Below are 13,917 nucleotides of genomic sequence, written 5' to 3' on the forward strand. Positions count from 1 at the left end.
TATGACTTAGAGGCTAGGATCCCAGGTTCTAGAGCCAGATAGCTTGAGTTCACATCCCAACTCTATCACTTAGCAGCTTTGATCCAGTGTCTCTGTCTGTAAAATTGAGATGATATTAATAGTTCCTACCTCTTGGGAGTACTGTGTGTGTTAAGTAAGTTACTGCATGTAAAGTGATGACCTGGTTATTTACTATGTACCAGGTACTTTAAGTGCTTGACATGTATTACATCAAAGAATAGTAATAATGATACTCAAACACTTGCTAGCTTTTTTTTTTTTTCAGAGAAAACAACTGACAGTATTTATTGCCACTGATAAAATACAAACTGTCAAGCAGAAATGACAATTCTGGAAAACCTGTATCCACTACTATGAGCCTGACAGATTCCCGATACTTAAAGTCGTTCCTGGGTCTTCCCTGGTGGCAGTGGTTAAGAATCCACCTGCCAGTGCAGGGGACCTGGGTTTGTGCCCCGGTCCGGGAGGATCCCACGTGCCGTGGAGCGGCTATGCCTGTGAGCCACAACTACTAAGCCTGTGCATCTGGAGCCTGTGCTCCACAACGGAAGAGGCCGTGACAGTGAGAGCCCGCGCACCGCGATGAAGAGTGGCCCCCGCTCGCCGCAACTGGAGAAAGCCCACGCACGGAAGCGAAGACCCAACACAGCCAAAAATAAATAAATAAATAAATAAATAAATTTATTTTTAAAAAAAAAAGTCGTTCCTGATGAAATCAACACTTACTAGCTTTGTAACTTTAAGCTATCTACCACCACTGAGCTGGTCTCCTAATCTATACAATGGCAGTAATCCCTCATACAACTGTGCAAGTAATTATATGACATGGTGTATGTAAATATTTGGCTCAAGACCTGGTACACTGGATTAGGAGCGCCAAATATAAATTTTTGATTTTTTTTAGCATGTAGTGAGCTTATGTTGCTTTCTGTGGAATTCTATTTGGCACCCCATCAAGAAAAAGGCCAAGTTTAAAGATGAGACTAATCTGCCAACAGGTAATCTCTAGGGAAACTTCACTGGAAACATTATGTGGCAGGTCCTGCTGGAAACGGGAGGAATCCTTCTAAGGGGAGTTCAATTACCCCAGAGCAGGGTCTAGTAACCCTGTCTACAAATCAGAATACCCTGTGGAACTCTTTTAAAGCCACAGTTAGCCAGACCCCATTCGTGAAGATTCTAATACAACAGTTCTGGAGTGGGGCCAAAGGCTCTGTCACTTTGAAACTACTCAGTGATTCTCATGCACAACCAGGCTTGAGAACCACTTCTCAGGACCTAACTATGACATCAAATACTTCCAGACCTCTGAGAAACCACAGAACATATGATGGGACAAGAGGCATTGATTAGAAAGTTGCTTCACACCACCTGAACAGAAAGTTGCTTCACATCACTTGACTGAAAGGTACTGTGCTTTCCCTCCCGTCACACTTCAGCTGTTTGCCTTGTTTTGCCTTACAGAAGGACTGTTCTCCTGTTCAAGTGACCCTGCCTTTCGGATTCTTGAGAGTCACTGCTTCAAGAATAAGTTCGGTCTAAAAAGCCTTCAGACTAGGTTTAAGTGTCAAGCTAGCATCAAGGTTGGAATACTGTTGCCAAGTCTAACAAATGGCATTAAACCAAACGGCCTCCATTAGAGTGCTGGCCTCTCTACATGGGATATTCAGCTAGCAATAATTAGGTGAACGGTCCCAGGGCACCAATTCTTGAGGCCTATGCCTGAAGCACTCTTTGTTTATTAAGACCAGCCTTTCAGTCCAATCAAACTTCAAATTTTTCTAGGCTGCTGGCTAAAAATGAGGGTTTGAGGTTATCTAAAGACTACACTTAGGTATTAAAGCTCTTTTTCCATTATCTTTGAGAATCTTCATTGTAAAACAACTATACCCCAATAATAATTTAAAAAAAAAAGAAGAAGAATCTAAAGATAGCTATGCAGTGTCGGATTATACTGCGCCTTTATATTCAGGGAGCCAATTCACTTCAGAGTAAGTATTCACGGCTCTAACATAACCATTAATATGCATTGTAAGCTTTAAAAAAACACCTTGGCTTGTGTTCCTGAAAGGTACCTGAGTTTAAATCCCTAGACTTAATCACCTAAATGCCCTCAGGAAAATCTGACATTTAACAGTCTAGCTCTGTGCCCTTTGTCTATGCCCTAGGCATGATGTAAAGTAGAATTGAAATGGGCTATTCTAGGCACTTCTCTATCCCTACTGCTTATGGCAGTCTGCCTTGATCTTTTTCCCCCTTATCAGACTGTGCTGTCTCTGCTTTGCAGAAATCTCAACTGTAGCTGTTGCCTGGAAACTTGGGAGTCCTTGAAGTGAATGTCTGCGATGCTAAAGACAGCTAGCCATAAGGGAGTGTAGGCCTCCTATCGGTAGTAAAATGAGGCAGATTTGAGACTGTGTATTCTTAGTTCACTTCTAGGAGTCTTCATGTGTTAATACCTACAACTTTAGAGATTTCGGATGAGCATTCTCAGATAATTATAAAGTAGCCTGAACTTGAATATGGTAATGTTCATTCTTCCAAATCCCTCTCCCCAAAAGCATCTATGCTGACCTATCTGACAAGTAGCATCCTTGTCTGGAAAAGAGCTTAATTTAGACAGGTTTGGCAGAGAGATGGAAGGGGGCAGTGCTGAACAGTGAAAGAACCGGCTGCCCCAGCCCTTGCTTTCTCCAGCACTCAAGCTTATGGTGTTAAACTTCACCTTACCCCAGTACTGTGAATTTTCCAAGGAATCCTACCTGTTTATTTAACACACTAATGAAGGGCAAAAAAAACTATCTAAAACAAGCTATATAATATGTACAAATACTAATTTTTGGCCTTCCGAGGCAGATAAACAGTGAATTTATCCTATTATCCTACTATCTAACTGGCTAGACTATTGTTTAGTTATCCAAAACTTCCATAGGTAAAACTTGAGACACCCACATCTTTCACACTACGCTTTCTCTGAGAACAGAAAATAGACCTATGTCAACATTACTTGATCCTAAATGTCAGTATTTTCTTTGCCAACCCATGGCTCCTGCTATTTAGGGCTCATGGAGCTAGAAGTCTTGGAAATATGTCCTTATGACCCAAACCACAGGATGTCAGTCAGCAGGTTACAGTACCACCTGGCATCATGTAGAAAGGTGAGTTTTCCTGATAACTCTTAAGTCACTGGAAGGAGAAAACTAAGCTCAGAATATAAAAGGTTAAAGACCCTTTAAAAAAAAAAAGAACAGGGGGCTTCCCTGGTGGCGCAGTGGTTAAGAATCCGCCTGCCAATGCAGTGGACACGGGTTTGAGCCCTGGTCCGGGAAGATTCCACATGCCACAGAGCAACTAAGCCCGTGTGCCACAACTACTGAGCCTGTTTTCTAGAGCCTGCGAGCCACAACTACTGAGCCCACATGCCACAACTAATGAAGCCCATACGCCTAGAGCCCGTGCTCCGCAACAAGAGAAGCCACCACAATGAGAAGCCCGCACACCACAATGAAGAGTAGCCCCCGCTCGCAGCAACCAGAGAAAGCCTGCGCGCAGCAATGAAGACCCAGCGCAGCCAAAAATAAATAAATAAATAAATAAAAGAACAGGACTTCCCTGGTGGCGCAGTGGTTAAGAATCCACCTGCCAATGCAGGGGACACAGGTTTGAGCCCTGGTCCGGGAAGATCCCACATGCCGCGGAGAAACTAGGCCCATGTGCTATAACTACTGAACCTGCACTCTAGAGCCCGCAAGCCACAACTACTGAGCCTGCGTGTCACAACTACTGAAGCCCACATGCCTAGAGACCGTGCTCCACAGCAAGAGAAGCCACCTCAATGAGAAGCCTGTGCACCACAATGAAGAGTAGCCCCCACTCGCCGCAACTAGAGAAAGTCCGGGCACAGCAACGAAGACCCAAGGCAGCCAAAAATCAATAAAGAAAGAAAGAAATTAAAAAAAAAAAACTTCTGAGTATACATAGTACCTGCAAGTTCTTAATGTTGGAACATTGTATGTCTTCAGCATTTCCAGAAAGGAATGGAGGGTAGAATACAGGCAAAACCTAATAGCCATTTAACAAGAACTTCTTCCTTTTAGAAAAATCCAAAGAAAACTAAAAAAGATGGCTAACTGCAAATATAATGCTTGTCTTGTGGTCCCAATCAAAAGGCTCAAAGAACATGAGGCTAACTGTGTCAATAGAACTGAACTGCTATAGATGACAGCAAGTTTTTCATTTGGGGGACAGATAAGTGGAGTCGAGTTCTATTGCCCCCCCACCCTCCATATCTCATAGCTATGGACACCTTAGCCAAATGAGGAATGAAAAACAAAAAGAAGTTTCCACTCTGCTTCTATAACTTCTGGTCTGCTTTATTTCAGAGCCATTTAATCTTCCAAAGGTTACTTCTCCAAGTTTGGAACCAAGTGAAAAATTTTCTGATGCCGCCAATCAGATTCCTGACCCTGATGTCTGGAATGTAGGTAAGCAAGGGTGAGACAGTGAACACAGTCCTAAGTGAAGGCCTGGACCCTAAGTCCTCTATAGCTAGTAAGTACAGAAGCCCTGCAGTAATTAGTCTTAATACTACTCCCACAAAATCCTTCACCAAAGCAATCAAAAGAGTAAATCTCAGAATTTCATCTCTCTCTGGAGAGGCAGCCCAGTAAAAAGGAGTCTAATTAAATCTAAATTCACTTGTAACAGTTAAAAGATTCTTATCTTACCAATACCCAGTCACTTTCCATAGAAGTAATTTTTTACTTGTAATCTGAAAGATTAGGATCTATCCTATCTCAAGTGATATCCTTTCTCTAAGATGCAGCATGTTATATTGGAGAATTCACTCGCTTTTCAGTCAGATCTAGGTTCAACTATCTGCTCTGGCCTCAAGTTACTTCTCAAACACATCTTCCTCATCCATAAAAGGAATAATATCCACCTCATAAGGTAGATTAACATTAAATAAAGATGTATGTATGTGTTAGAGCAATGCAAGCCCCTTTAACAGATAAAGTCCAAACTGTGTTAAATGTCATGATTTAACACAACAGAAGTTCCCTTGTATACAATCCAGTGCAAGTATTTGGTAGGAGTGGTGATTCAAGAACAAGAGGCTCTTTGACTTTTGACTGTCACCTCCCACACCTGGCTACCCAAGCTGCCACAAAAAGAGAAGGGAGAAAGTACAGCTACCTCATAACCACCTCAGCCCACAAGAGAATATTTCTACTCACATCCCATTGGCAAAAACTAGTAACAAGACCATACCTATGTCAGGGAGGCAGAAATGTCACTTCCCAGCAACAGCTATGGAAGGGAGACTCAAATCTCCTGCCAGCTAGCCTTCTCTGCAATAATGTAAAAATGCTTAGTACTTGTGTTACTTCATCCTGATTTCTTTCTTTCTAGATAACACACATCATTCTCCTTCATTTGTCCTTAAGACATTTGCTCCAAAAATGCTGGTTTGTGAAAGGTAAGATAAATCATCCTATAGAAGTTATTGGAATAGAGAGTGGAATACCTTTAATACCTTAGGAGAATGGCCACTAGATCACAGGCATGGCAGATGCCTAAGCTTCAATTACAAATTTTAAAAGAGCTGTATTCATGGGCTCTGAGTATTTCCATTCCTTTCCTAAGGCTCCACTTAGGACTTTAATCCATCAAGGACTTGATTACACAAGGTTCTCAATTCTGTGTAAGATTTTCAAGGAAAAAAACCCCAATTCCTAAAGCTACAAAGGGGAAGGAGCTAGTATACTATACATGGGCAGGATCCCCAACCACACAAACTTCAAGGGCACAGCCAAGAGCTAGAGGAGCCCTCAGTGGAGCTACCCACTGGATACACAGTGGGGAGGGAAGGTGCAAAGGAACTATATAAAAGAGATGCTAGCACAAAACCAGTAATTCCTACCCTGACATGTAGTAGCATCAACTATTTTTGTTAAAGTAATTTTAATCTCCTAGAACTGGTTATCTAGACTAATTCTCTAGTTCTGATTTCCAGCTAACTTTCCTCCTTTGGTCATCTTCTACAGCGATTCAAGAGACATAAAAAAAGAGACTATGGATGATAAACATCCTAACAACCATAAGTCCTGGAGAAAAGGTAGAATAACTTTTTTAACATCACAGTTTTAATATATATTAACATAGTTTTAACTAATATCACTAACATTGTATTCTAAATCTTTAAAGATTCTTAGACAAGATTTTCTTCTTTAAAAATAAACACTTTCAAAAAATAAATAAATACATAAATAAAAATAAACGTTTTCTATTCAAAGTCCTCCTCCTCTCACAATAGAATGCAGGGAAAGTCCTGATGGCTTTAAATCAGACTGGAGAAAGAGCTGTCTAGAACTCTATTTGAAATGCTATTAACACACATCAAGCTTAGGTCTTCCATAAAAACGCTTGCTATCAAAATGGCACTGCCTCAATGTTCTCTTTCTATCCTTAGGTCAGAAGAATTGATGGGGAAGTTGTAGATTAAAGAGCCAGCAGATGGAAGATTTATTAAGTCTTTTTTTAAAACTTTGGGGAAATCTTTACTGTCAAGTTTTAGGTAACAACTCTTGTCACTGTTGGCATCTTAACATGTTTTTATTTATTTAAATGAAGAGTATTTTTCCTATGACAAGCTTCCTTTGGTTTTTTATTCTTCCTTGCTGTCATATCCTCGTATTTCAACTAAAGGGCTGGAGGGCTGACTTGCCTATTTCTCTTTGTAGGGGAAATACAGTCACCATGTGGTCTATAATGCTATTCCTTAGTTAGGTTCTTTATCCCCCAACCTTTTTCTCCTACCTCCGAGTCATTTACTGTATGACCATCATATCAACCTTCTTCAATCAATTCTCCATACGAATCTTCCATGCTTAAAGGATATAGTTTTTATGACAAGCTGAGTTTGAAACATGGCTCCAAATCTACCTTCCTAACTCTGCAGAAGTCAGTTTACATCCATGTTAAATATGTTTTATTCTTTTTCACTTGGTTCGTTTTAAAATGTCACCCCTTGCCCTTCAACTATTCAAATCCCTGTTCTAGCTTTTTTTAAGTCCAATTCTTAATCGTCACCTCATTTAAACCTTCCCTGTCTCCGACCTCAACCAAACCACAAACCTTCGTGAAGGAAGGCAGAATCACATACTGCTTTATATTTGCTACCTCATTAGCCTAGTGCTGTGCATCTAGGAGATATTCAAACACTTGGTGCTTAAACTGAACCAAGACCCAATTTAAAACAGGCCAAAATTAGTTCCTCTTAACCTGCAATTTTTATTGCAGCTAGCTAATCCTTTTAAAATAATGAGTTTGGGGTTTTGCTAGTTTACTGACTAGTCCAGGTATATTTAGACTTAAAGAGTCCTATCCCTACCTAAGTATTTTCTAGATCCTTTTCAAATGATCTTTTTTTTTTCTTCCGCTAAAATAGAAGGGAGAACAGAGAACACTAGACACTTTTAGCATCTAGCACATTCCAGTATATTTGGTACAAAGTGGAGGGGGTAGGGGGCTACTGACTTTCTCACTTAGCTTTACAGAATATAAACAAGATTTACTTTTATCTCTTGACTAAGACCTTACACATATTTTGAATTTTTAAAATTATACTTTGGTATATTAACACCAGACTATATAAAAACAAAAGGTTGTTTCCCAGGAAAAATGGCCCTAAAAGATAAAAATGTCTTCCTTTATCATATTTTAGCTATATGGAATCTTCCCCTACAAGAGCATGCAGTCTTAACTGGGGGACCATATAATTTTTCCTCCAAACCAGGATACTCTTGAGCTTGAAAGGGGGAACAATAATTATCCTGGGATAACAGCCAGACAAACCGAGTCAACTACCCTAATAAGTCATCACTTATTAGGCAGTTGTATCATTCAAAACATGGGTGCCAGATTTACTCAAATCTTGCTTTAAGAGGTTTTGAGTCCCTTGGATAAAAGCACAATAGAATCACTTTTCTTGGTTTCTAACATAACATTTGGTCAAAGCTTCAAAAAGACCAAATTAACTTATGGAAAAATACTTTGTAAAAAAAGCAAAGTTTAAAAATAATTGCCTCGAAGCTTGCCTAGACTCCCCAAAGTCCTAACTATTTCCCCAGGCTCCCATAACAGGTGGCTTATGTCTCCTTTTAACCTCCTTTCATTCTGATTTATTACTATTAAACTATAGCACGCTTTAGGAGAGGCATGATCTTACTATGTACAAGTCCTATGCCCATACAAAATCAAAGCTACTGAATGTGGAGAATCTACACTTTATACCCAAGGTGTAGTAAAAAGAGATTCAGTACTCTGGGCTAAATATTTATACTGAAAAAAAATCAACCTTTCAAAACCCTTGGTAACCAGGTTCACTCATCTTCACAGAAAAGTTCTATCGAGGTGATTTAAATTATGTTTGTGTAACAGTAATAAGACTTTCTGGCTATTAAGTTTCGTCCCTAAAATCGGGTTTTAGGGTTTCTACTCTTACATTCACAGTATGAACTATGGGGGAAAAATTGCTAAGGCGCATTACTCACGTCCTAGATACGTACCAAAACGTATCTCATTGGTTCCGCATCTTTTATCCTTTTGTTGGTCCATACTTTATGGGCCTTTTTGTTCAGGCTTTCCAAGCAGCTGTGGTATAAAAAAGAGAAAGAAAACAACCTCAAATAGTTTAGTCTCTTCCTCCCACGTATTCTCTTACAAGACAGATGATGTCTTACAGTTGCTGCAGCCCCTGACAAAATATACCTGTGCTCTCAAGTCAAATAATCAAGTATCGACTAAGTTTGGGACACTATGTTAAGAACTATAGTAGGGGCTTCTCTGGTGGCACAGTGGTTAAGAATCCACCTGCCAATGCAGGGGACACGGGTTTGAGCCCTGGTCCGGGAAGATCCCACATGCTGCAGAGCAACTAAGCCTGTGTGCCACAACTACTGAGCCTGCGAGTCACAACTACTGAGCCCACGTGCCACAACTACTGAAGCCTGCGCACCTAGAGGCTGTGCTCCGCAACAAGAGAAGCCACCACTATGAGAAGCCCCTGCTCGCCACAGCTAGAGAAAGCCTGCGTGCAACAACTAAGACCCAATGCAGCCAAAAATAAATAAAAATAAAGAAATTTATTTAAAAAAAAAGAACTAGAGTGGGCTTCGTCCATTATGAGGGAACAATGTTGACAACTATAGTTAATATAAGGCAACAGTTCTCAAACTTCAGTGGGTATCAAAATCACTTGGAGGGCTTATTAAAACAAAGATTGTAGGGCATCTTACCCCTGAGTTTCTGCTTCAGTAGTAAAGCCCAAGAATCTGCATTTTTCTCATGTTCCCAAGTGACGCTGATGCTGCTGGTCTGGAGATCACACTCTGAGAACAACTGGTATGACACACAGTTTAAGTGCTGGGAGGAGAGGAGGTTATAAGAAAACATAAGAACTTAATCCTAGGCAGAGGTTAGGAGAAGGCTTCAAAAAGAAAATGACCTTTGGGTTTAAACATTTGACATTCCTTAAAATAACATCAGAAGAATAGTATTATTGGAATTTTAGAACTGTTCCATACAAGACTAGCCCTTTACACAATTTTTAGAAGGTAAAATTTCCTTAGCGTAATTCTGCCATCCTACCATCTTTTCAACAAACTTTTAAGAAGTTTCCATTTTCTTACCTATCTATTCATTAAGCCTTGCCAAAGCAATACTAACAATGGTTTGCAAACTTGGACTTACAATTTACATCTTAGATGCCAGCACCAGTAAGGGCATGAGGGGCTATTTGTTGCTGAGTCCCAGGGAAAGAAATTACCTAGAAGTCAAGGAAAAACACAGAGAACAGATTGCTCGAGTACACTGGCAACTATTACAGGCAATGTGGATTACACAGCTATATAATATTTACATATTAGGACACAGAATGAATTTAAAGACAAAAATTAAAAAGTCACTACTGTTTTGTTTTTGTTTTTTTGTGTTTTTTTTTGCGGTACGCGGGCCTCTCACTGTTGTGGCCTCTCCCGTTGCGGAGCACAGGCTCCGGACGCGCAGGCTCAGAGGCCACGGCTCACGGGCCCAGCCGCTCCGCGGCATGCGGGATCCTCCCAGACCAGGGCACGAACCCGCATCCCCTGCATCGGCAGGCGGACTCTCAACCACTGCACCACCAGGGAGGCCCCACTACTGGTTTTTCATTTATCCTGTATCATCCTGTGTTTGTGGAGGGGGTTGCTGGCTATTCTTGGCAAACTCCCATTAATGACCCTTTTTTAAACATAAATTTATTTTCAGTGGCTCCCTGGTGGGAACACCTCTCCCTGCTACTTTGCCTGAAAAATTGTAACCAGCCCCAACTTCTCACCCTCCTTTACAGCAATACTTCCCAATCTAACCTCACCAATAAGAACATCTATTATGTTCCCCCATAGATCTCTTTTTGAAATATTTTGCAATTCATTTATTGAATAATTTTCCTATTTTAAATTATACACTTAACAACCAATCAGAAATCATAATTAGATGAGGGAACCAGGACTTAGTTGATAAAATTTAAGCCAAAAACAAAGAAATTTAATGTTTTAGTCTTCTGATGGGCAAAAGTTTAAGTTTTATCAGGCTTTCTGAAACACTGAAAATCTCTAAAGAATCTGAAAGACTACTGGGATTCCTTCAGTCCTAAAAACTGAGAAAACTCATCTTCTAACAAAGTTGGAGTTTTTTTTTCAGTCATTAGCATACAGATGTCTCTTTACTCATTAGTTCAGTCTTTATTTTTAATAACTCTAAAAATATAATTTATAATTTAGGGATAAATGCAAGCATATCCAGAGATAGAACCAGCAAAGATCAGATTCAGTTTAGGGTATTAATTCCAACTAGCTCTTAGAATGACCCTGTGTAAATGCCTTGGTCTCTCTCTCTTTTTTTTTCCTTTTCAAATACATTCAACCTGGCTGGAAAATCAGTCTGAAAGAAAGCTCAGCAGGGATATCAGATAAAGCAGGAACTTTCTGGGTTGGAAAGGAATGAACAAAGCATTTAAGAATAGAAAGAATAGATGTGTGATGCATTTTTATTTTAATATCTCCACCATTGAAAGACAGGTTTGGTTCTTTTGTTTGTTTGTTTGAAAGTCAGTGGGCTCATTCACTGGTGCTAAATGGAACAACTTTATCAGTTGAGGATCCTGTCACCCTGACAAGGCATTACTGAATGCACTGAAGCCTGACTTTGGATTCTGGTTTGGTACCCACTCCCCGTCCTCTCAAGCTCTTAGCTCTTTCTTCCCCAGAAGTTTCAACCTTCAGGTATCTGAATGAAAAGTTCGGATGGGTCACAGAAACAGTGTCAACAATTTCACCAGATTACCTCAATTTAAAGCCCGAAAAATCGGGCTTCCCTGGTGGCACAGCGGTTAAGAATCCGCCTGCCAGTGCAGGGGACACGGGTTCGAGCCCTGGTCCAGGAAGATCCCACATGCCGTGGAGCAACTAAGCCCGCGAGCCACAACTACTGAGCCTGTGCCCTAGAGCCCATGAGCCATAACTACCGAAGCCCATGCACCTAGAGTCTGTGCTCCGCAACAAGAGAAGCCACTGCAATCAGAAGCCCTCGCACTGCAACAAAGAGCAGCCCACCACTCGCCGCAACTAGAGAAAGCCCGCGTGCAGCAATGAAGACCCAACACAGCCCAAAAAAATGAATAATAAATAAAGCCTGAAAAGTCACATTTCATTTCAAGTCACAGTGGCCCCACTAATTCTGCATGAATAATGTTGTGATAAATCCAGAGGTTTAAGGTTTAGGATTTCGTAAAGATTACGTTAAGATACTCTGAACAATCTGAAACGGATTCGCCAAAACAGCAGCTTTTCCTAAAATGCTTTGTGCTAAGCTTGTAAGGAAGCTTTCATTCTTAGCAATCATCTTTCAAGAAGTACTTTAACAGCTTGCTCCTCCTTCACAGGAATCATCTAGGCCACCCAGGTGAAGAACAGCTTTTGTAAGTTCAAAACAGTGCCTAGGTCAGTGGTTCTCAACCCTGACTGCACATTAGATCATCTGGGTAGATTTTTAAAAATAACTATGCCCAACCCTTTAATTGGTCTGGGAGGGGAACGTGGCACAATATGTTTTAAAAGCTCCCCAGATGATTCTAATGTGCAGGCAAGATTAAGAACCAGTAGCCGGGCTTCCCTGGTGGCGCAGTGGTTAACAATCCGCCTGCCAATGCAGGGGACATGGGTTCGAGCCCTGGTCTGGGAAGATCCCACATGCCGCAGAGTAACTAAGCCTGTGCGCCACAACTACTGAGCCTGTACTCTAGAGCCCATGTGCCACAACTACTGAAACCCACGTGCCTAGAGCCCGTGCTCCACAACAAGAGAAGCCACCGCAATGACGAAGGCCATGCACTGCAACGAAGAGTATCCCCCACTTGACGCAACTAAATCCCGCGTGCAGCAATTAAGACCCAATGCAGCCAAAAATAAATAAATAAATTTGTTAAAAAAAAAACAAACAGTAGCCTGCAACAAGCCTGCTTGCATCAACACATTTCTTTTTAGGGTCTTAATATGAACCAAAGGCTGTGAAGCACACTCTATTCAGCCCAAGGGATGATAATTAAACAAAAAACAGGACTTCCCTGGCGGTCCAGTGGTCAAGACTCCGTGTTTCCAGTGCAGGGTGCTTGGGTTCCATCCCCGGACAGGAAACTAAGATCCTGCAAGCCGCGTGGTGCGGACAAAAAAAACCCCAAAAAACCCGGTAACAATGTTTACATATTATTCATGTAAAGATAAAATGTCCCACGACCCTTTTCACTGAAGCCACATTAATTTCATGCTGTCAGGATAAGTTCTCCTAAATCATATTTAGGCTCCAGAAACCACTGAAATGTTCTAAAACCCCCAATATTTCAGCACCCAGACTGAGCTCCCAGACTGCCTACCTTGGGATTTACAAAAATTTGTCATATCACATCTCTTACTTCTTGGTTTTGAAAACTATTATTACCAGATCTACCTGTAGTGTCAATCTCTTCCTTTTTTCTGTCTAATCTTCAAAGGCCACATGTCCTTTTTCTCAAAGCCTTCCCCAGGTGACTCTGGGCCCCACTGATTTCCTCCTAATATGAATTTACAGTCTCAACAACTTTTTTGGCATCTGTTACGCTACCATTTAACCTTTCACTTTGGGGCCTATTTTCCTAGCACCTTGGAGACAAGAACCACCGCTTGCACCTTTTCTTTTTTTTTTTTTTTTTTTTTGGGTATCACATTTTCCAGAACAAAGGCTCACAATATATGTTTCGTTTTCCACTATCAAATTATAACTTTCTGGCCCTTTTTACCTCGAGCTCTCTCCTCAACTCTAAAACTCGCTTTAATCTGACTAGGGCATCCATCCCACCACGCATTCTCAGATAAACCATTATCAACTTTCGAATTTTGAAATTCTGCCTACAATGCGTGCTAAACAAAGACAACTAGATTCCTGTCCTTGGTGATTCGTTTTGGGGCGTTGGGGTGGGTGGGAGAGGGGCCTGTTGTGTCTGCTTATCTCCTTTTCAATTTTCCTCTTCCTTCCAGTCAAAATCTAAATTATCTTTCTCTCTGGACAACTTCCACAAACAAGGCTTCGTTCTCACCAGTACCCATCGATGGACCCCTAATGAGTCCCGCCGCTCCTCGAGCGCCCATGTCTCAGCACTCGTTCTCCTTTCTAAGATGGCCACCCCAGAGCCCGGCGGGGCAGCGCGAGTTCCACCCACGCAAGGTCACGGTCATTCCGGGGGCCAGAGGACGACGGCCCGAGGTGGGGGGCAGGGGTGGGAGAGCCGAGGAGGCCCTCGGCACAGCCCGCGCCTCGCTCGGT

At 41.4% G+C, this 13,917-nt stretch overlaps 1 protein-coding gene and 1 pseudogene across 3 annotated transcripts in view; one reads left to right on the forward strand and one right to left on the reverse strand.

Annotated features, from left to right (window-relative positions):
- The window catches only part of NCKAP1L (NCK associated protein 1 like), a 58,462-nt gene extending 44,593 nt beyond the window's left edge, over positions 1-13,869 (reverse strand). For both annotated transcript variants that reach the window (XM_079937229.1, XM_079937228.1), the window contains exons 1-4: positions 13,691-13,869; positions 9,775-9,850; positions 9,321-9,447; positions 8,592-8,676 (exon numbers count right to left, since the gene is read on the reverse strand). In XM_079937229.1, the coding sequence (XP_079793355.1) occupies positions 8,592-8,606 (15 nt within the window). In that variant the 5' untranslated portion in view covers positions 8,607-8,676; positions 9,321-9,447; positions 9,775-9,850; positions 13,691-13,869. The remainder of the gene's footprint in view (positions 1-8,591; positions 8,677-9,320; positions 9,448-9,774; positions 9,851-13,690) is intronic.
- On the forward strand, positions 3,087-6,430 carry LOC307194368 (gametocyte-specific factor 1-like; annotated as a pseudogene). Its single transcript has 5 exons — positions 3,087-3,179; positions 4,119-4,231; positions 4,404-4,505; positions 5,434-5,500; positions 6,069-6,430. The product of its transcript is annotated as a gametocyte-specific factor 1-like (transcript).
- Positions 13,870-13,917: the final 48 nt, after the last annotated feature.

Source organism: Stenella coeruleoalba, assembly GCF_951394435.1.
Source record: "Stenella coeruleoalba genome assembly, chromosome: 11".
Taxonomy (NCBI): Eukaryota; Metazoa; Chordata; class Mammalia; order Artiodactyla; family Delphinidae; genus Stenella; species Stenella coeruleoalba.